The sequence below is a fragment of the Chanodichthys erythropterus genome, chromosome 20 (genome assembly GCF_024489055.1).
Source record: "Chanodichthys erythropterus isolate Z2021 chromosome 20, ASM2448905v1, whole genome shotgun sequence".
Taxonomy (NCBI): domain Eukaryota; kingdom Metazoa; phylum Chordata; class Actinopteri; order Cypriniformes; family Xenocyprididae; genus Chanodichthys; species Chanodichthys erythropterus.
In genome coordinates, this window is record NC_090240.1 from 37643468 (window position 1) to 37664846 (window position 21379).

Consider the following 21379-nt stretch of genomic DNA (forward strand, 5'->3'; position numbering starts at 1 on the left):
CAAATCATGATTCGGATCACGTGTCAAACCGCCAATGGCTGAAATCACGTGACTTTGGAGCTCCGAACCGCTGATTCATAACGCTTCCTGAAACAGTGTTTTGAAATCGGCCATCACTAGTTTTTTTGGCGCACCAAAAATATTCTTGTGGCTTTATAATATTAATATTGAACCACTGTACTCACATGACCTGATTTAAATATGTTTTTAGTGCATTAATGGATCTTGAGAGAGGAAATTTCATTGCTATGCAGGCCTCACTGAGCCATCGGATTTCATCAAAAATATCTTAATTTGTGTTTTGAAGATGAACGGGTCTTACGGGTGTGGAACGACATGAGGGAGAGTAATTAATGACAGAATTTTCATTTTTGGGTGAACTAACCCTTTAACAGCGAACCAGCAGGGGAGTCTGGTATATTTTTCTGTTGATATGAAAAAGCAAGCGTGAGCGAGTGGAGGCGGGGCTAATTTGCATATTCATTGATCCACATATATTAAATGAGGCATGAGTGTAGAGTTACATTTAAGCTATTTTAATTCATGAAGAATGTCATTTTGGTGATCAAAAATGAGTTAAGGGATAAAATTATTGACTTCAGAGGTACCTTAATGATTATCCGTTATAAACGCAGCATCAGATATCATCTTCTGTTCTATTTTAACAGCTTGATTTGCACAAAATGCATTAGATTAGTTAATGCATTATAGCTATTAATTTCAAAATATTATTATTATTACAAAATAATGAATGAAAAAACAACAACTATCCAAATGCATGTAAATTAATTATTTATTAATAAGCTATGACTAAAGTTTACTGTGCTTTTCCAAGAGAAAACTCTGTGGCTCATTCTGATTAATTAAAACTGATCTCATGTCAGCTGTTTAATGACACTCTTAATACAGAAATAATTTCCTTAGGGAAAAAAAGTTTTCCATTTTCCCACTAAAATGTAAAGTCAATTCTGTGGGAATGAAACCATAATCCTGTCTGAAGCTGACAGATTCACAACCATCAGACCACACACTATGACTCTGATAAACAATCATCCAATATTTATTTACAACATCTGAAACAAAAAGTACATTTCATTTTAATGACTTTGTTTTCGTAACTACTGTCTGATCCAAACAACACAGATTATCCAACATTAACCCGTATGGAAATGTAGCGTACATTTAAATGGCAATGTATGAGATTCTACTTTAGTCACAGATAAGCCGATATCAAAATATAAATCAGCTTTACACTCGCCCCCCTAAACCTCACTCCCATCCGGGTCACGGCACCACCGTAACCCCTGGTCCAATCCACCCCGCTCTGAGTGGGACTCAAACTCAAAGTGGGACTTCAATTGGCTTCCATGAAACAATCCCTGGCTGTCAGTCGGTTTGAGTTTTCAGGTTTGGCTGAGATGTCTTTGAAGGGCGGGGTTTTGGAGAGGGGGCGGAGCATTGGCGTAACAGGGAAGTAAAAGTCTCGTTCAGCCACGAACGTCGTTTGCTTTATTAAATGCAGGTGGATTTTGAAAGCTTTTTGAAATTCAGAATCAATTCAAAACGCCACACGCTGGCGACCCCTGCTGGTCAGAACAGTGAAAATACAATGAAATCTCACCCAAACACGCATAAAAACACTTTTACAAAACAATTACAAATGTTGTATTGAAAGTGGAATCTATTAAATGGAATCTACAAATCATCAAAATATAATGTTATCTGAACAACATTAGTGAATCTAAATTGATTGACAAAAGAAAACAATGAAAATATTTTTTACAGTGTATATGCATTTTTTTTTGTCATAATAGTAGGCACATTTAGCATTATTTATATAAATATATATGTTCATATTTCATCCTCACACTGGATGACTTTAGTTAGGGTTACTTGAAATAATGTGTCTGTCTACCCACAGTACACCGTGATCTGGTTCAGCGAGTGTGTGTGTGTGTGTGTGTGTGTGAGGTCAGTTGTAGCTGTCCTTGCGCAGTGCGGTCCGGTCTGATAAGCCGTTCTGATCAGGGTTCTTGTACTGGAAACTGGTCCCGTTCAGGGGCACGACACTGCTTAACAACGAGCCGCCCGGATAACACCAGCAACACAAACACGACTGAGAGAGAGAGAAGAGATTAGATATCACTCAAACATCACTGCACCGTATTATCAGACTCCATTACAGACATACACAAATAGGGCTCTATGATTTCCTCGAGGGCCGTCACGATTACTCCATTAAATTCGAGTGCTGACAAAATATAGGAAGTATTTCTGTACACCCTCTGCTGGCATTTACGGAAGAGGATTAGGGCCAAGCAATAATAAAAAATAAAACCATCTCAAGATTAAAGTTGTTAAATTTCAAGAAAAAACTTGTTAAATTACGAGAAAAAAAGTCTAAATAAAATGTTGAGAATAAACTCGTTAAATTACGAAAAAAAACTCGTTAAATTTCGATAAAAAAGTCAAAATAAAATGTTGAGAATAAAGTCATTAAATTACGAGAAAAAAGTCATTAAATTATGAGAACAAATTCGTAATTTAATGACTTTTTTCTCATAATTTAATGAGTTTATTCTCAACATTTTATTTAGACTTTTTTTCTCGAAATTTAACGAGTTTATTCTCAACACTATCTGGACTTTTTTCTTGAAATTTAACGTCATTTTTCTCGTAATTTAATGAGTTTATTCTCAACATTTTATTTCGACTTTTTTCTCGAAATTTAACATCATTTTTCTCGAAATTTAACGAGTTTATTCTCAACATTTTATCTTGACTTTTTTCTCGAAATGTAAAATTTTTTCTCGTAATTTAATGAGTTTCTTCTCAACATTTTATTTAGACTTTTTTTCTCGAAATTTAACGAGTTTATTCTCAACATTTTATCTTGACTTTTTTTCTCGAAATTTAACGAGTTTATTCTCAACACTATCTGGACTTTTTTCTTGAAATTTAACGTCATTTTTCTCGTAATTTAATGAGTTTATTCTCAACATTTTATTTCGACTTTTTTCTCGAAATTTAACAAGCTTTTTCTCGTAAATTAATGAAATTATTCTCAACATTTTATCTCGACTTTTTTCTCGAAATTTAACCATTTTTCTCAAAATTTAACGAGTTTATTCTCAACATTTTATCTTGACTTTTTTCTCGAAATTTAACAAGTTTTTTCTCGTAAATTAATGAGTTTATTCTCAACATTTTATCTCGACTTTTTTCTCGAAATTTAACGTCATTTTTCTCGAAATTTAACGAGTTTATTCTCAACATTTTATCTTGACTTTTTTCTCAAAATGTAACGAGTTTATTCTCAACATTTTATCTCAACTTTTTTCTTGAAATTTAACGTAATTTTTCTCGTAATTTAATGAGTTTATTCTCAACATTTTATCTTGACTTTTTTCTCGAAATTTAACGTCATTTTTCTCGAAATGTAACAAGTTTATTCTCAACATTTTATCTTGACTTTTTTCTTGAAATTTAACGTCATTTTTCTCGTAATTTAATGAGTTTATTCTCAACATTTTATTTAGAATTTTTTCTCGAAATTTAACGAGTTTATTCTCAACATTTTATTTTGACTTTTTTTCTTGAAATTTAACAAGTTTTTTCTTGTAATTTAATGAGTTTATTCTCAACATTTTATCTTGACTTTTTTCTCGAAATTTAACGTCATTTTTCTCGTAATTTAATGAGTTTATTCTCAACATTTTATCTTGACTTTTTTCTCGAAATTTAACGTCATTTTTCTCGTAATTTAATGAGTTTATTCTCAACATTTTATCTTGACTTTTTTCTCAAAATGTAACGAGTTTATTCTCAACATTTTATCTCAACTTTTTTCTTGAAATTTAACGTAATTTTTCTCGTAATTTAATGAGTTTATTCTCAACATTTTATCTTGACTTTTTTCTCGAAATTTAACGTCATTTTTCTCGTAATTTAATGAGTTTATTCTCAACATTTTATTTAGAATTTTTTCTCGAAATTTAACGAGTTTATTCTCAACATTTTATTTTGACTTTTTTTCTTGAAATTTAACAAGTTTTTTCTCGTAATTTAATGAGTTTATTCTCAACATTTTATCTTGACTTTTTTCTCGAAATTTAACGAGTTTATTCTCAACATTTTATCTCGACTTTTTTCTCGAAATTTAACGTCATTTTTCTTGTAATTTAATGAGTTTATTCTCAACATTTTATCTTGACTTTTTTTCTTGAAATTTAACAAGTTTTTTCTCAACATTTTATTTTGACTTTTTTCTCAAAATTTAACGAGTTTATTCTCAACATTTTATCTTGACTTTTTTCTCAAAATTTAACGAGTTTATTCTCAACATTTTATCTTGACTTTTTTCTCAAAATTTAACGAGTTTATTCTCAACATTTTATCTTGACTTTTCTCAAAATTTAACAATTTTTCTCGTAATTTAATGAGTTTATTCTCAACATTTTATTTCGACTTTTTTCTTGAAATTTAACAAGTTTTTTCTCGTAAATTAATGAGTTTATTCTCAACATTTTATCTCGACTTTTTTCTCGAAATTTAACGTCATTTTTCTCGAAATTTAACGAGTTTATTCTCAACATTTTATCTTGACTTTTTTCTCAAAATGTAACGAGTTTATTCTCAACATTTTATCTCAACTTTTTTCTTGAAATTTAACGTCATTTTTCTCGTAATTTAATGAGTTTATTCTCAACATTTTATCTTGACTTTTTTCTCGAAATTTAACGTCATTTTTCTCGTAATTTAATGAGTTTATTCTCAACATTTTATCTTGACTTTTTTCTCGAAATTTAACGTCATTTTTCTCGTAATTTAATGAGTTTATTCTCAACATTTTATTTCGACTTTTTTCTCGAAATTTATCATCATTTTTCTCGAAATTTAACGAGTTTATTCTCAACATTTTATCTTGACTTTTTTCTCGAAATGTAAAATTTTTTCTCGTAATTTAATGAGTTTCTTCTCAACATTTTATTTAGACTTTTTTTCTCGAAATTTAACGAGTTTATTCTCAACATTTTATCTTGACTTTTTTTCTCGAAATTTAACGAGTTTATTCTCAACACTATCTGGACTTTTTTCTTGAAATTTAACGTCATTTTTCTCGTAATTTAATGAGTTTATTCTCAACATTTTATTTCGACTTTTTTCTCGAAATTTAACAAGCTTTTTCTCGTAAATTAATGAAATAATTCTCAACATTTTATCTCGACTTTTTTCTCGAAATTTAACCATTTTTCTCAAAATTTAACGACTTTATTCTCAACATTTTATCTTGACTTTTTTCTCAAAATTTAACAATTTTTCTCGTAATTTAATGAGTTTATTCTCAACATTTTATTTCGACTTTTTTCTCGAAAGTTTTTTCTCGTAAATTAATGAGTTTATTCTCAACATTTTATCTCGACTTTTTTCTCGAAATTTAACGTCATTTTTCTCGAAATTTAACGAGTTTATTCTCAACATTTTATCTTGACTTTTTTCTCAAAATGTAACGAGTTTATTCTCAACATTTTATCTCAACTTTTTTCTTGAAATTTAACGTAATTTTTCTCGTAATTTAATGAGTTTATTCTCAACATTTTATCTTGACTTTTTTCTCGAAATTTAACGTCATTTTTCTCGAAATGTAACAAGTTTATTCTCAACATTTTATCTTGACTTTTTTCTTGAAATTTAACGTCATTTTTCTCGTAATTTAATGAGTTTATTCTCAACATTTTATTTAGAATTTTTTCTCGAAATTTAACGAGTTTATTCTCAACATTTTATTTTGACTTTTTTTCTTGAAATTTAACAAGTTTTTTCTTGTAATTTAATGAGTTTATTCTCAACATTTTATTTCGACTTTTTTCTCGAAATTTAACAAGTTTTTTCTCGTAAATTAATGAGTTTATTCTCAACATTTTATCTCGACTTTTTTCTCGAAATTTAACGTCATTTTTCTCGAAATTTAACGAGTTTATTCTCAACATTTTATCTTGACTTTTTTCTCAAAATGTAACGAGTTTATTCTCAACATTTTATCTCAACTTTTTTCTTGAAATTTAACGTCATTTTTCTCGTAATTTAATGAGTTTATTCTCAACATTTTATCTTGACTTTTTTCTCGAAATTTAACGTCATTTTTCTCGTAATTTAATGAGTTTATTCTCAACATTTTATCTTGACTTTTTTCTCGAAATTTAACGTCATTTTCTCGTAATTTAATGAGTTTATTCTCAACATTTTATCTTGACTTTTTTCTCAAAATGTAACGAGTTTATTCTCAACATTTTATCTCAACTTTTTTCTTGAAATTTAACGTAATTTTTCTCGTAATTTAATGAGTTTATTCTCAACATTTTATCTTGACTTTTTTCTCGAAATTTAACGTCATTTTTCTCGAAATGTAACAAGTTTATTCTCAACATTTTATCTTGACTTTTTTCTTGAAATTTAACGTCATTTTTCTCGTAATTTAATGAGTTTATTCTCAACATTTTATTTAGAATTTTTTCTCGAAATTTAACGAGTTTATTCTCAACATTTTATTTTGACTTTTTTTCTTGAAATTTAACAAGTTTTTTCTCGTAATTTAATGAGTTTATTCTCAACATTTTATCTTGACTTTTTTCTCGAAATTTAACGAGTTTATTCTCAACATTTTATCTCGACTTTTTTCTCGAAATTTAACGTCATTTTTCTTGTAATTTAATGAGTTTATTCTCAACATTTTATCTTGACTTTTTTTCTTGAAATTTAACAAGTTTTTTCTCAACATTTTATTTTGACTTTTTTCTCAAAATTTAACGAGTTTATTCTCAACATTTTATCTTGACTTTTTTCTCAAAATTTAACGAGTTTATTCTCAACATTTTATCTTGACTTTTTTCTCAAAATTTAACGAGTTTATTCTCAACATTTTATCTTGACTTTTCTCAAAATTTAACAATTTTTCTCGTAATTTAATGAGTCTATTCTCAACATTTTATTTCGACTTTTTTCTTGAAATTTAACAAGTTTTTTCTCGTAAATTAATGAGTTTATTCTCAACATTTTATCTCGACTTTTTTCTCGAAATTTAACGTCATTTTTCTCGAAATTTAACGAGTTTATTCTCAACATTTTATCTCAACTTTTTTCTTGAAATTTAACGTCATTTTTCTCGTAATTTAATGAGTTTATTCTCAACATTTTATCTTGACTTTTTTCTCGAAATTTAACGTCATTTTTCTCGTAATTTAATGAGTTTATTCTCAACATTTTATCTTGACTTTTTTCTCGAAATTTAACGTCATTTTTCTCGTAATTTAATGAGTTTATTCTCAACATTTTATCTTGACTTTTTCTCGAAATTTAACGAGTTTATTCTCAACACTATCTGGACTTTTTTCTTGAAATTTAACGTCATTTTTCTCGTAATTTAATGAGTTTATTCTCAACATTTTATCTTGACTTTTTTCTCGAAATTTAACGTCATTTTTCTCGTAATTTAATGAGTTTATTCTCAACATTTTATCTTGACTTTTTTCTCAAAATTTAACAATTTTTCTCGTAATTTAATGAGTTTATTCTCAACATTTTATTTCAACTTTTTTCTCGAAATTTAACAAGTTTTTTCTCATAAATTAATGAGTTTATTCTCAACATTTTATCTCGACTTTTTTCTCGAAATTTAACGTCATTTTTCTCGAAATTTAACGAGTTTATTCTCAACATTTTATCTTGACTTTTTTCTCAAAATGTAACGAGTTTATTCTCAACATTTTATCTCAACTTTTTTCTTGAAATTTAACGTAATTTTTCTCGTAATTTAATGAGTTTATTCTCAACATTTTATCTTGACTTTTTTCTCGAAATTTAACGTCATTTTTCTCGTAATTTAATGAGTTTATTCTCAACATTTTATTTAGAATTTTTTCTCGAAATTTAACGAGTTTATTCTCAACATTTTATTTTGACTTTTTTTCTTGAAATTTAACAAGTTTTTTCTCGTAATTTAATGAGTTTATTCTCAACATTTTATCTCGACTTTTTTCTCGAAATTTAACGAGTTTATTCTCAACATTTTATCTCGACTTTTTTCTCGAAATTTAACGTCATTTTTCTTGTAATTTAATGAGTTTATTCTCAACATTTTATCTCGACTTTTTTTCTTGAAATTTAACGAGTTTATTCTCAACATTTTATCTTGACTTTTTTCTTGTAAATTAATGAGTTTATTCTCAACATTTTATCTAGACTTTTTTCTTGAAATTTAACGTAATTTTTCTTGTAATTTAATGAGTTTATTCTCAACATTTTATCTCGACTTTTCTCGAAATTTAACGTCATTTTTCTTGTAATTTAATGAGTTTATTCTCAACATTTTATCTAGACTTTTTTTCTTGAAATTTAACAAGTTTTTTCTCGTAATTTAATGAGTTTGTTCAACATTTTATTTCGACTTTTTTCTCGAAATTTAACGAGTTTATTCTCGAAATTTAACGAGTTTATTCTCAACATTTTATTTTGACTTTTTTCTCAAAATTTAACGAGTTTATTCTCAACATTTTATCTTGACTTTTTTCTTGTAAATTAATGAGTTTATTCTCAACATTTTATCTAGACTTTTTTCTTGAAATTTAACAAGCTTTTTCTCGTAAATTAATGAAATTATTCTCAACATTTTATCTCGACTTTTTTCTCGAAATGTAACCATTTTTCTCAAAATTTAACAAGCTTTTTCTCGTAAATTAATGAAATTATTCTCAACATTTTATCTAGACTTTTTTCTTGAAATTTAACGAGCTTTTTCTCATAATTTAACGAGTTTATTCTCAACATTTTATGTCGACCTTTATTCTCGTAATTTAACAACTTTAATCTCAAGATGGTTTTATTTTTTTATTATTGATTGGCCCTAATCCTCTTCCGTAGGCATTTGCTATAATACATAAGTTGTTTATATTATTTATATTACATAACGTTATGTATTTTAACAGTATTTTCCAATAAAATCGTACAATTACTTGCTGTTGATTTCTTATTTAAACTAATTATTATTTCTTCAGTGTTAATATATTTGTATTTTAAGTAATTTTAATGGTCATTGTTCACTTAGGTCTATTTTCTATAACTTATTTTCATCTGATTACTCAATTAATCTACAAAATAATCGAACGATTACCAAAATAATCCTTATTGACAGGCCTAATTTCCACCATGCAGATAAACCATTTCATAAGGCTCTGTTGTAAAATAATAATAATAAAAAAATCATTAAATTTTTATAAAGTTTTATGAATTCAACCTATTTTGATTATCAAAATTTTACTAAACCATTAAAATGGAATTAAATAAAATATTAAAATAGAATTTGGGAAAAATTCAACAGATTTCAGAGCAGTGTTATTATAAATAACTAAAACTTTAAAAAAAAACTTGTTTGTGAAACTAAAATACTATAAATATATATATATAGCAGTATTTTGGGAAAAAAATATCAAGCAGATTTCATCGCAGATCACAAATGCAGGACAGAAGCGGTTCGTACCCTGAAGCAGTTCTTGAACTTCTTGCTGACGAAGTAGAGGATTATGGGATTGATGCAGGAGTTGATGGTGGCCAGATTTATACTCAGGTAATCAAACACTAACAAGAAACTGAGACACACAAACAACAACACAAACAGCTGAAAATCAATAAACTTTATAAAATGTTAAAATTATTGTTACTAAAATTATTACTTAAATTATTTTTGTTAGTGTTACTCAGTAGATCATGTCTCTTTAAAAATACATTTTATTGAAATAATGTGCGTTTGTTTTACTTCAGCAGGTCGCAGCGTCCGACATCGTTCTGAAAATAAACCATCTTCTTCAGGATGCGACTCAGATGCAGCGGAAACCAGCAGAGAGCGAAGATCAGCACCAGAGAGAACACAGCTTTAGCCACTTCACGCCTCTGGTGAAAAACACACCACAACAATGGAGAATATGAACATTTAAGCATGAAAACCTGTTCTAGTACAGCCGGAAAACAACATCCAGACTTTGAGAAAGAGCATAATAGGTCGTCTTTAGGTTTCTGATGGTCTCGGCCGGTTGATTTCAGTGTTCTTCACCTGTTTGAGGTGTTCGCTCAGTGAAAACTTCAGACTGCCCTTCCTGTTGCTCAGCATCTCGCAGGTCATCAGCGTGTAGAAGACAACCGTACAGACCAGCGGCACGCAGAAATAAAAGCCAAACAGCCACCAGACCTTCACGTCCCTGTAGAACTGCACACACACACACACACACACACACACACACACACACTACATTAAATGAGTGAAATATAAATGTATTACAACATTTATGATGCATTTAATTACTTGTTTTAATTAGACAGTACAAAAATGCAGCAAATTAAAAATAGATAGATATATATTGTATAATATAATATATTAAAAATATTATATGTATATGTGTACTTATATTTAAATAATAAATATATTTATATATTATCTTGTTTATATAAAATGTATTTATATAGTAATTTATCATTATTATATGATAAAATTTAAAGTAATTATATTATATTATGTAATAAATTATGCATGACAAATATTATATTTATATATAATGTGTACTTATATTTAAATAATAAATGTATTTATGTTATATTTATTTAAAAATAACAATGTATAATTATTATATAAGTAAACAATATTTTAAAAATATTAGACAACTTTATAAATATTTATATTTATATTGTATTTATTCAATTGTATGTATATATATATATATATATATATAAAAAACATTTATTAAAAATATATGTGTACTTATATTTATATGTGTGTAAATATATATATAATTTACAGATAAAACGTGTTTATAGATTTATGTTTACAGTATAGTATGTTTATAGTATTTATAGTATTTATAATTTATAATATTTTATATTTAATATTATGATATATATATATATATATATATATATATATATATATATATATAATTTAATTTATATAGTAATTTATAATTATTATTATATAATAAACAATATTTAAATAATTATATGTATATTTATATTACATAATAAATTATGCATTAAAAATATTATATTTATATATAATGTGTACTTATATTTAAATAATAAATGTATTTATATATTATATTGTTTATATAAATATTTATATAATAATAGCAATGTAAAATTATTATACAAGTAAACAATAGTTTAAAAATATTAGACAAATATATTTTATACATATTTGTATTTATATAAATATTATAATATAATATATATATATATATATATATATATATATATGAAAAATATATAATGTGAACTTATATTTATATTTGTGTGTATATATAATTTATAGATAAAACATATGCTTATAGATTTATGTCTATAGTATAGTATGTTTATAGTTTTTACAATATTTGATATGTATAATATTATGATATAATATATTTTATTATTTAAAATTATTTTCTTATAAGGTCTTATATGTCTTTAAAAAAATTATTCAAAAAGAGCTTTTTAATTACTTCCTGTTTGAAATGCAAATTGTCTGATGGCTTTCAAAAATTATAGGCCTATAAACCTGTCAGAAAACTTTGATATTGATTTCAATGAAAAATGTTGGATGGACTTTATTAATATTAAAGCTTTAATATGAAGTTATAATGAATCATGTGACTCAGCTGTGAAGGTTGTGGTGTTCTCACCGTCATGAATGGCGTCTCCGGCTTCAGCATGCAGGTGCGGATGGTGACGTTGTTGTAGTCAAAACTGACCATTTTGAAGCCGATGGCCTCGGGAACCGCCAAAACCACAGCCAACATCCAGATACACACGATCTCCACCGCCGTGGACGCGGGAATCCCGACGCCCTGAACGCGATTCCATGACGCTACGGCACGATACCTGCAACACACGAGATAAACGCTGTAAACTACAGCCGTTTCCATCCACATATTTTTATATTTTTACCGCTGGATGGAAACTCCAAGATTTGTAAAAATGTTCATAAAAAACGTATGCGCGCCGGGAGTTTGATTGACAGGTGATCTAACCAATCATAACGTTGAATCCACCTTTTTGTCTGACAGGAGTTAGCAGATTAACCTCAGTGGACTTGAAATTGAAAAATGGTGTGTACTGACGTCTTTCCACGTTTGAAACAACATTCCTTCTCATGTTCATTCATGTTTATTTGATGCTATAAATGAACTAGTAGGAAGAGATGATCGGATCACGAGCCGCTTGAGATGAGGAGCTACAGAGATCTGTCACGACACATTAAAGAGCCACAAAACGCTTTTTATTGTTTGAATTTCGTTGTGTGTGTGTGTGTGTGTGTGTGTGTGTGTGTTACCTGTCCACACTGAGCGCGCACAGATTGAGGACTGTGATCCCGACTGAGGCTTTCTGCAGGAACGGCATGAGTTTACACAGGAACAGACCGAACACACTGTCGTCGAAGGGCCACCGCATCGCCAGCAGCTGAAACACACAGATCAAACGCTGTTAAAGCATCTCTGGATGACCTGTGCTGTGTATTTACAGACCAATGAGTGTGTGTGTGTGTGTGTGTGTGTGTGTGTGTGTGTGTGTGTGTGTGTGTGACTGAACGTGTGATGAGTGTTACTCTGATAACTGTCCCAAAATAAGTGTGTCTGACCCTCTGCTGCACACGTTCACCCGCATCAACTACACTCACTACAAGAACTATTAAAAATGATTTACGTTAATTGAAATCATTACATATGTTTACTTATATGTACTTATATTTATGTTTTATACATTTAAAGAAAATATTGTTACAAATGTGTATATATAATAAATGTATAAACATACAAAACAAAAATATATATATATATGCTAAAATATTATAAATAAAAATACTGTTATGTATGTTTACTTGTATTTGTTTTTAAACATTTATATAAAATATTGTTAAGATTATATATTTTTTTTCTTACATTTTATAAATAAAAATATTATATATAATTTGACTTATTTATGTTTTATACATTTAAATAAAATATTTTTAAAATAATATATATGCATTTATATTATTTAATATATTTATATTTAATAATGAAAATGTTTATAATAATATATCTAATTTATATATATTATATAATATTATCTGATATATATATATGCTAAAATACATTATATACTAAAATTACAGTTTTTTATAAAATACTGTATATATGCTAAAATATAATATATATAACATATATATTGTATATTTTACTATATAATATTTATATTTTTATAAAATACTGTTAATATATATATTTATGCTAAAATATTCTAATAAAAAATACTATTATACATGTTTACTTATATTTATGTTTTATTAATTTATATAAAATATTTTTTTAAAAATGTATATATATATATATATATATATATATATATATATATATATATATATATATATATATATATACACACACACACACACACACACACATTTATACTATTTAATATATTAATATTTATAATCTTATAATGAATGTATTTATATAATATATATAATTTATAAATAAGACATATAATATTATAATATACCTTATTTATTATATAATGTTTATATAATATATTTATATAATAATTATTGTATTAAATATATTTATTATACATAATTATTATATAAATATAAGTAAACAGTGTTTTTAAAATATTAGACAAATAATATTATTTATTAGAATATTTTGTTTTATAAAAGTATTTTATATTGCATAAATTTTAATATTTTAAGTGTAAATAATATTATATATACTATTGTTAAATATATAAGTTTTAAAAAATTATATAATTGTAGTTGTAAGTATTAAAATTACTAATGAAAAAATTAGATATATATTTAAAGAAATAAACAGAAATATAATAAAAACAACTTATAAAAATGACTAAAACCTCCACTGAAATAAAAAAATCTGTAATAAATACTGTAATAACATGTAAATAGCACCATAACAACATCTAAATCTAACAATATTAAACCCAAACTGCTGAGCCGTAAATGATGACGGCAGCTTCGCTCGTTCACCTTGTAGACGTTGATGGGGATGTCGATGGCGATGTAGATGAGGTCACCGAGCGCCAGGCTGGCGATCAGAGCGTTCGGGCCGTTCCTCATGGTCTTGTTGAGGTAGATGATCCTCAGCAGCGTGGCGTTCCCCACCATCCCCACCGCGAAGATCAGGCAGGACAGGACCGTGTTGACGTACTTGAACAAACCCTCGATGTACGTCCTCCTCAGACACGCCGGCAGCGGACGCGCTCGCACCGACCCGTTCCCCGCAAGACGGGCCGCCCTGGGGTCAGGGGTCACGCGGTTTGACCCCGGAGTGACACGGACGGCCGCCGGGTCATCGGAGAGCTGGAAGCTATTGGATGAGTTTGATTGACAGCTTCCACGCCCAATCAGCAGGCAGGATACGGCCGTCATTAGCAGCGTGACCCGATGGATTTTGGGGGGTCGCATCACAGATCAAAGACTCGTAGTGTCTCTGCGGGACAGAAACAAAGACAAACTGTTCAGGACAATGATCCGTCTGTGACGCGTTCAGTCACAAATCACATTTCACTAACTCAAGTGGACGTCAACATGTTAAAGCAGGATCAATACCGGCTCTGTTTCGCCTTCACTGTGATGAAAACACTCACTCGGACACACAAAACCACTGAACATGTCCAAGAATACAGCAAACACATGTTTAAACAGAGGAAAAGCACAAAAACTGCTTTATCAACAATTTTCACTCAGATTTGCTGCATTTTTATTAGTTTTCGCTGTTTTTTAAGTGTCTATTTTTGTATATTTATTCATGTTACTATTATTATCTTTCTGCATATTTTAAATTTGATTTTTTTTCTATTTTTACTTTAATTTTAGATGAAGTTTTAGTAATTTTGTTGTATTTTTTGTCATTTTTATTCGTTTAATATTTTTAAGTTTGTACAGTTTTTATTTTTGTATATTTATTCATGTTACTATTACAGTTTTTGTTCATATTTTGAATGTGATTTTATTTTTGTTTTGTTTTCACTATAATTTTAGTTAAAGTTTTAGTAATTTTGTGGTATTTTTTGTCATTTTTATTAGTTTGTACTTGTTTTTAATGTTGATATAGTTTTTATTTTTGTATATTTATTAGTTTTTGTTCATATTGAATTTGAATTTTATATTTTCTGTTTTTACTTACATTTTTGTTAAAGTTTTAGTATTTTTGTTTTTAAGCATGTCTATATTTCTATTTGTGTATATTTATTCATTTTACTATTAAAGTTTTTGTTCATATTTTCAATTTGATTTGATTTTGGTTTTCTGTTTTCACTTTACTTTTGGTCAAAGTTTTAGTAATTTTGTTGTATTGTCATTTTTATTAGTTTTTCCTTGTTTTTAATGTTGATATAGTTTTTATTTTTGTATATTTATTGGTTTTACTATTATAGTTTTTCTTCATATTTTAAATTAGTTTTTTTTTTCTGTTTCCACTTTTAGTTAAAGTTTTAGTAATTTTTATTAGTTTTTGCTGTTTTTAAGTGTCTTTTAGTTGTTTAAGTGTGTTTTTAGTTATTTTAAACAAAATGAACCATTGATATACAGTACTATTATAGTTTTGTTTTGTTTTTTTAATATTTTGAATTTGATTTTATTTTTGTTTTCTGTTTTTTTTTACCGTAAATTTGTAAAATGTTGTTTTTTGTCATTTTTATTAGTTTTGTCATTTTTTCTCAGAAAATGCTGGTAAATTTCACAAATAAAAGGCAAATAACAGTGAATTAAATGTGAAATTTTGAAGTAGAGGAACTGAAATAGCATTTTCTTGTAAAACACACTCTTAAATACTCTTTTACAGTGTAATCGAACAGTTAAAACCGTAAAAATTCAGATTTAGACTTATATAATGCACATTTTTGTACGCAAGCGCTTTAATGCAAACACACAGTTTGGCTCTGAAAGCGTCTGGTCACATTCCCCTGTGTCAGAGTGATTTTGTTTGTTTCTGACTGTAATACGATGGAAAGAGCTGCGCACACGTGTCTCAGATGCAGCTTAATGAAGCCACAAACACACTGTTCACATCCGCTCACACCGGATCATGTGCTTCTGCTCTCAGACTGTCCTCGCTGGAGCTCTTTAAACTCTCGAGTGTTTCACAGTGATCTCACACACAGCAGCACCGTTCAGATACTTACAGTTTTATTCATATTTTGAGCTGGATTTTAATTTTTATTATTTTATTTTTTGTGTGTCTATATGGTTTTATTTTTGTATATTTAGAAGTTTTATTATTACAGTCTTTGTGCATATTTTGAATTAGATTTTATTTTTCTGTTTTGTATATTTATTTGTTTTACTATTATATTTTTTGTTCATATTTTAAATTTGATATTTTTTAAGTTTTTACTTTAATTTTAGTTAAAGTTTTAGTAATTTTGTGGTATTTTTTGTCATTTTTAGTAGTTTTTGCCTTTTTTAAGTGTCTGTATAGTTTTTATTTTTGTATATTTATTAGTTTTTGTTCATATTTGAATTTGAATTTTATATTTTCTGTTTTTACTTACATTTTTGTTAAAGTTTTAGTATTTTTTTATAATTTTTTTATATATTCATTTTAATATTACATTTTTCATATTTTGAATTTGATTTGATTTTTGTTTTCTGTTTTCACTTTAATTTTGGTCAAAGTTCTTGTTCAAAGTTCTTGTTTTTTTGTCAGTTTTATTAGTTTTTAAATGTCTATATTAGTTTTTATTTTTGTATATTTAGTCATTTTACTATTAGTTTTGAATTTGATATTTTTTCCTGTTTTCACTTTAATTGTAAAGTTTTCGTAATTTTGTTATTTTTAAATATGCCTATGTAGTTTGTATTTTTTAGTTATTTTAAACAAAATGAATCACTGATATGCAGTACTATTATAGTTTAATTAATATTATTGAATTAGATTTTTTTCTGTTTTCACTTTAATTTTAGTATAATTTTTATTTATTTTTTATTTTTTAAATATGCATATATATATATTTTTATTTATTAGTTTATTTTATTTATTGAGTTTATTTTAACTTAAACTAATCTGAAATAAGAACTGTTGCAACTCGCTGAAATAACTTGTTTTTATGTTAGTTTCATAACAGATAAGGCATATTTATTTCAAGTAACACAGATGTTTTATGGTTTTAGTTTCATTAACGCATGCGTCTCTACAGATTTCTCATCAAATGATGTGAACTTCATCGTACAGCCCTGCACTCTTACTGTACGACAGCTAGAGATGCTCTTTCTCCAGATTCAAGTCTAAGTTGAGTTAAAGGCCCGAGAAACACACGAGCAGTTAAAGAGAGTGTGTAAGAGTGAACGCGCACAAACACACACTGACCTTCAGGATCTTGCTGATGAACTCTGTCTCTCTCTCTCCTCATGGACTGAAGCTGCTGTGACCCGAAACGTCCCGAATCTTCAGCGAGTAAATCCAGAAGAGCAGTGGAGGATCGTTCAGACGAGTGTGTGAGTGAGGAGCAGATGAGAGATCTGTGAACACCCTCTCTCTCTCGCTCTCTCACTCTTATCTGTGGGATGTGGCCTTCCTGGCACTGGATCTAATTTCAATTTTAACACACACACACACACACACACACACAGAGAGAGAGAGAGATCACCCTATGTTGTCATCAGGACTTTATTTAGTTTTCTTCAGAAGCTGATTAAATAAAAACTTCTGATAAGTGTTCAGAGCTCCTTTATTTTGGATGTACACACCGGTCAAAAGTTGAGAATAATTTCCTAGATAATAATCATAAATGTTTCTTGAGCATCAAATCATCATATCAGAATGATTTCTGAAGGATCATGTGACACTGAAGACTGGAGTAATGATGCTGAAAATTCAGCTTTCCATCACAGGAATAAATTATATTTTACTATATATTCACATAGAAAACAGCTGATTTACATTGAAAAAAAAAAATCACAATTTTACTTTGATCAAATAAATGCAGTCTCGGCGAGCAGAAGAGTTTCAAAAACATTAAAACAATCAAAATTTTTTATTTTTATTTTTGTATACTTATTTGTTTTACGATTATAGTTTTTGTTCATATTTGAATTTTATATTTTCTGTTTTCACTTTAATTTTGGTCAAAGTTTTAGTAATTTTGTAATATTTTTGTAATTTTTACTAGTTTTTGCCGTTTTTAATGCCGATATATATATATATATATATATATATATATATATATATATATATATATATATATATATATATATATATGTTTTTATTTTTGTATATTTATTGGTTTTACTATTATAATTCATATTTTAAATTAGTTTTTTTTTCTGTTTCCACTTTTAGTTAAAGTTTTAGTCATTTTTATTAGTTTTTGCTGTTTTTAAGTGTCTTTTAGTTGTTTAAGTGTGTTTTTAGTTATTTTAAACAAAACGAACCATTGATATACAGTACTATTATAGTGTTTTTTTTTAATATTTTGAATTTGATTTTATTTTTGTTTTCTGTTTTCACTATAATTTTTGTAAAATGTTTTACACTTTTGTTCAGTGTTTACCAAGGTAAATCAGTTTTAGACACATAATAATACCATGTTAATTGTTTAACTGCTTTATCCTGTGCGTAAAATGACAATAATCCGATAACATCATTACTAGTGACATCAGCCAGTGTGTAAATCTGCTTAATATTAGATTATTATTAACAATGTTCTAAATCAAACGCGGTGATACTAGAGAATGGACTATAGAGAGAGGTCAAAGGTCACTCACTGCCCAGAGCCAAACCACTGAAAGCAATTAGAGGCCTGACCTCATAAACTCTGACCTGCAGGGGGCATCAGAGCACACACACACACACACACACACACACACACACACACACACTTTAGATCTAAGAGTTACTCTATAAACTCTGTAATATTCAGGAATCTGCTTTATTAATCCAATCTTCCATGACTTTAATAAAACAATCACACATCAAAAGACGTATAAACTGTTTCAGGTCACAAACAAATTGCTTTTTTCTTAATCAGTCTGTGTTTGAATCTCAATTAAACTCATCTGCTAGTGGTAAGAAACAGCAGAGTGGAAAACTGTGAACCACACGTCACATGACCAGAACAGATGCCCAGTGTGATGCCAGCAGAAGCTCCAAGGGTCTCTGAACGGAAACAATATTATTAATAATAATGTCTGTCAGTTCATTCAGGCAATATAATTATGAAATGACATACTCATGTGTATTTAAGTGAGTCTAAAAAGCTCTCCTAACTTCAGCTGATGGCTCTTAACATTGAATTGAACCGAAACACAACAGCAGATTCATTATATCTCTTGTTTGAACAGAAGCCGCTTTGATCTGAGAGGAACAGAAGAATCAAACCCGTTTCTGACCGTCACCACAAACACACCACGACATGAAACGCTCTGAAGTCTCTTACCAGTAAACATTTTCCACATAAAGTTCTGTCACACACACTCACTGCGAGATATTGAGTGTTTCCTGCCGACGGAAATCCAGAGATATTATATACTGATATTTATCGCGTCTAAAGTGGCTTTAGCGTTTGAAAGCATGGGTGGTTTACCACAACAACATGTGTGTGCTCTTTATAAAATGAATAAGATACAATAAATTTACTCACCCTCATGTCATTCCACACCCGTAAAATCTTCATTCATCTTCAGAACGCGAATTAACATATTTTTGATGAAATCCAAGAGACTCGTCCTTAGACAGCAATATAATCAACACTTTCAAGGTCCAGAAAGGTACTAAATACATCGTTAAAACAGTCATGTGACTGCAGTGGATCAACCTGTGCACTCTTCACCTCAAGAGACGGTGCAAAAGAATAGGGATAGGACTCGGGAAGAAATCATGTTCATGGATGCGATTATTAACGTTACTGAAGCAGAGCAGGATCGAGTGTTGTGGAGCTGAACGAGGCGCTGGAGCGATTGATCAACACACGCCTCACGAGCAGCGGGACTTTTATTATGACACAGTCGCCGGCGCCGCTGCCGCTTTTCCGGTCATGAGTATGAGGTAACGCAGCTCTGTTTATCATGTTATAACATCATTTAACACTCTCAAATGTATCTAATGTTACTCTGAGCGTTCGCTCGGCAGCTGCTGTGAGACACTGTTACACACTGCAGTAAGATAGATCCATTTTACAATATCATATTAAATGCTGGATGATTGTGTTGATAAATGGCATGCAATTCATTTTAAAATGTATTGTATGACGGAGAAAATGCTGTATTACTGTTACTAAAAATAAATCAGCATCAGATTATGCTACTTCACAAAATAGTGTTTTTCTCTGAGGCATGGTAAAGCATGGTAGGCCTACTCGCAAAAAAAAAAAAAAATAGATTTAAACAATATGACTAAACATGTTGAGCTTTATAACAATAATTAGTTTTCTGTCTATATCAAAACAGTTGTTCTCTTGTCTATTTAAACGTGTAAATATTAAAGCGTCTTTGGTGTTTCCATGGTTTCTACAAAATAAAACCGGAAACCGAGGGAAACGCGGGTATGACGCCACTGCGACTCCTCACACGTCCCGGAGCCTTGGTTAAAATTGCAATTTTCTCACGATTTACAAATAGTTGCAAACATTTGGGGTATTGTAAGTACTCAGGTGAGCAAAATATATAACACTGGCCTAGTGGATATTTTACTGCAAACAATTACATATTGTACCTTTAACGATGTCTTTAGTATCTTTTGCTGTCTATATACCTCTCGGATTTGTGTTCTGAAGATGAACGACATGAGAGTGAGTAATTAATGACAGAAATGTCAGATTTGGGTGAACTAACCCTGTAAGTCTGTACTAATGGGGGGAGTGTCCGTGTTCTGTCAGCAGGTGGCGGTGTTTCTCTACTGCAGAGACGCTCATATACTCCCACAGTTAGCTTCAAACAATTTATTAAACTGTAAAAAATGAAATAACTGATATTAATTATTTAGTAAAAAATATATAATATCAATAGGTGATTGTATTTACTGCTCTATATCAGTATAGGGGTGGAGATGGACCGCCTCTGTAAGATCATCAGACGCTCATGAGGACCAAACACACACACACACACACACACACACACGCGAACCCCGACGAGCCTCACACACCAGAACGGTACGAAAACTCCACTGCTTTCATTGTTTTATACTTATTATGGTATTTTCTCTGTATGTCCTTGATAGTGTTGTATTGTAATCGTAGTAACTTTGGAATCAGTTATGAAATGTGCTTGATCTGGCAGTGTTTGTATATTTTAATGTTAACTTAACGTGATGAATGCATTTTGCTACATATGGTAATGTTTTTACATAAAAGGTCAGTTTTTACGTAAAAGTTA

The 21379-nt window shown here is 28.8% G+C and overlaps 2 protein-coding genes across 2 annotated transcripts in view; one reads left to right on the forward strand and one right to left on the reverse strand.

The window, feature by feature from the left end:
• Positions 1-881: 881 nt before the first annotated feature.
• Positions 882-17539, reverse strand: ednrab (endothelin receptor type Ab). Its single transcript, XM_067370707.1, has 8 exons — positions 17379-17539; positions 14039-14501; positions 12350-12477; positions 11700-11898; positions 10103-10255; positions 9809-9942; positions 9533-9641; positions 882-2116 (listed from the first exon to the last, which is right to left on the reverse strand). Exons 2-8 carry the CDS (start codon positions 14474-14476, stop codon positions 1973-1975), a joined length of 1305 nt encoding a protein of 434 aa, XP_067226808.1. The 5' UTR covers positions 14477-14501; positions 17379-17539; the 3' UTR covers positions 882-1972.
• Positions 17540-21054: 3515 nt separating this feature from the next.
• calcrl2 (calcitonin receptor-like 2) overlaps positions 21055-21379 on the forward strand; it is a 23821-nt gene continuing 23496 nt past the window's right edge. Inside the window, exon 1 of the mRNA XM_067371667.1 lies at positions 21055-21156. The gene's annotated coding sequence lies outside the window, so the exon portion shown is untranslated. The remainder of the gene's footprint in view (positions 21157-21379) is intronic.

Excerpts from the sequence above, each read along its gene's own strand:
- ednrab (XM_067370707.1), bottom strand. The coding sequence starts at position 14,476 with ATGCGACCCCCCAAAATCCATCGGGTCACGCTGCTAATGACGGCCGTA. Across the intron at positions 12,478-14,038 it reads TCCCCATCAACGTCTACAAG|CTGCTGGCGATGCGGTGGCC; the intron begins GTGAACGAGCGA and ends TGTGTGTTTCAG. Across the intron at positions 10,256-11,699 it reads CGGAGACGCCATTCATGACG|TTCTACAGGGACGTGAAGGT; the intron begins GTGAGAACACCA and ends GTGTGTGTGCAG.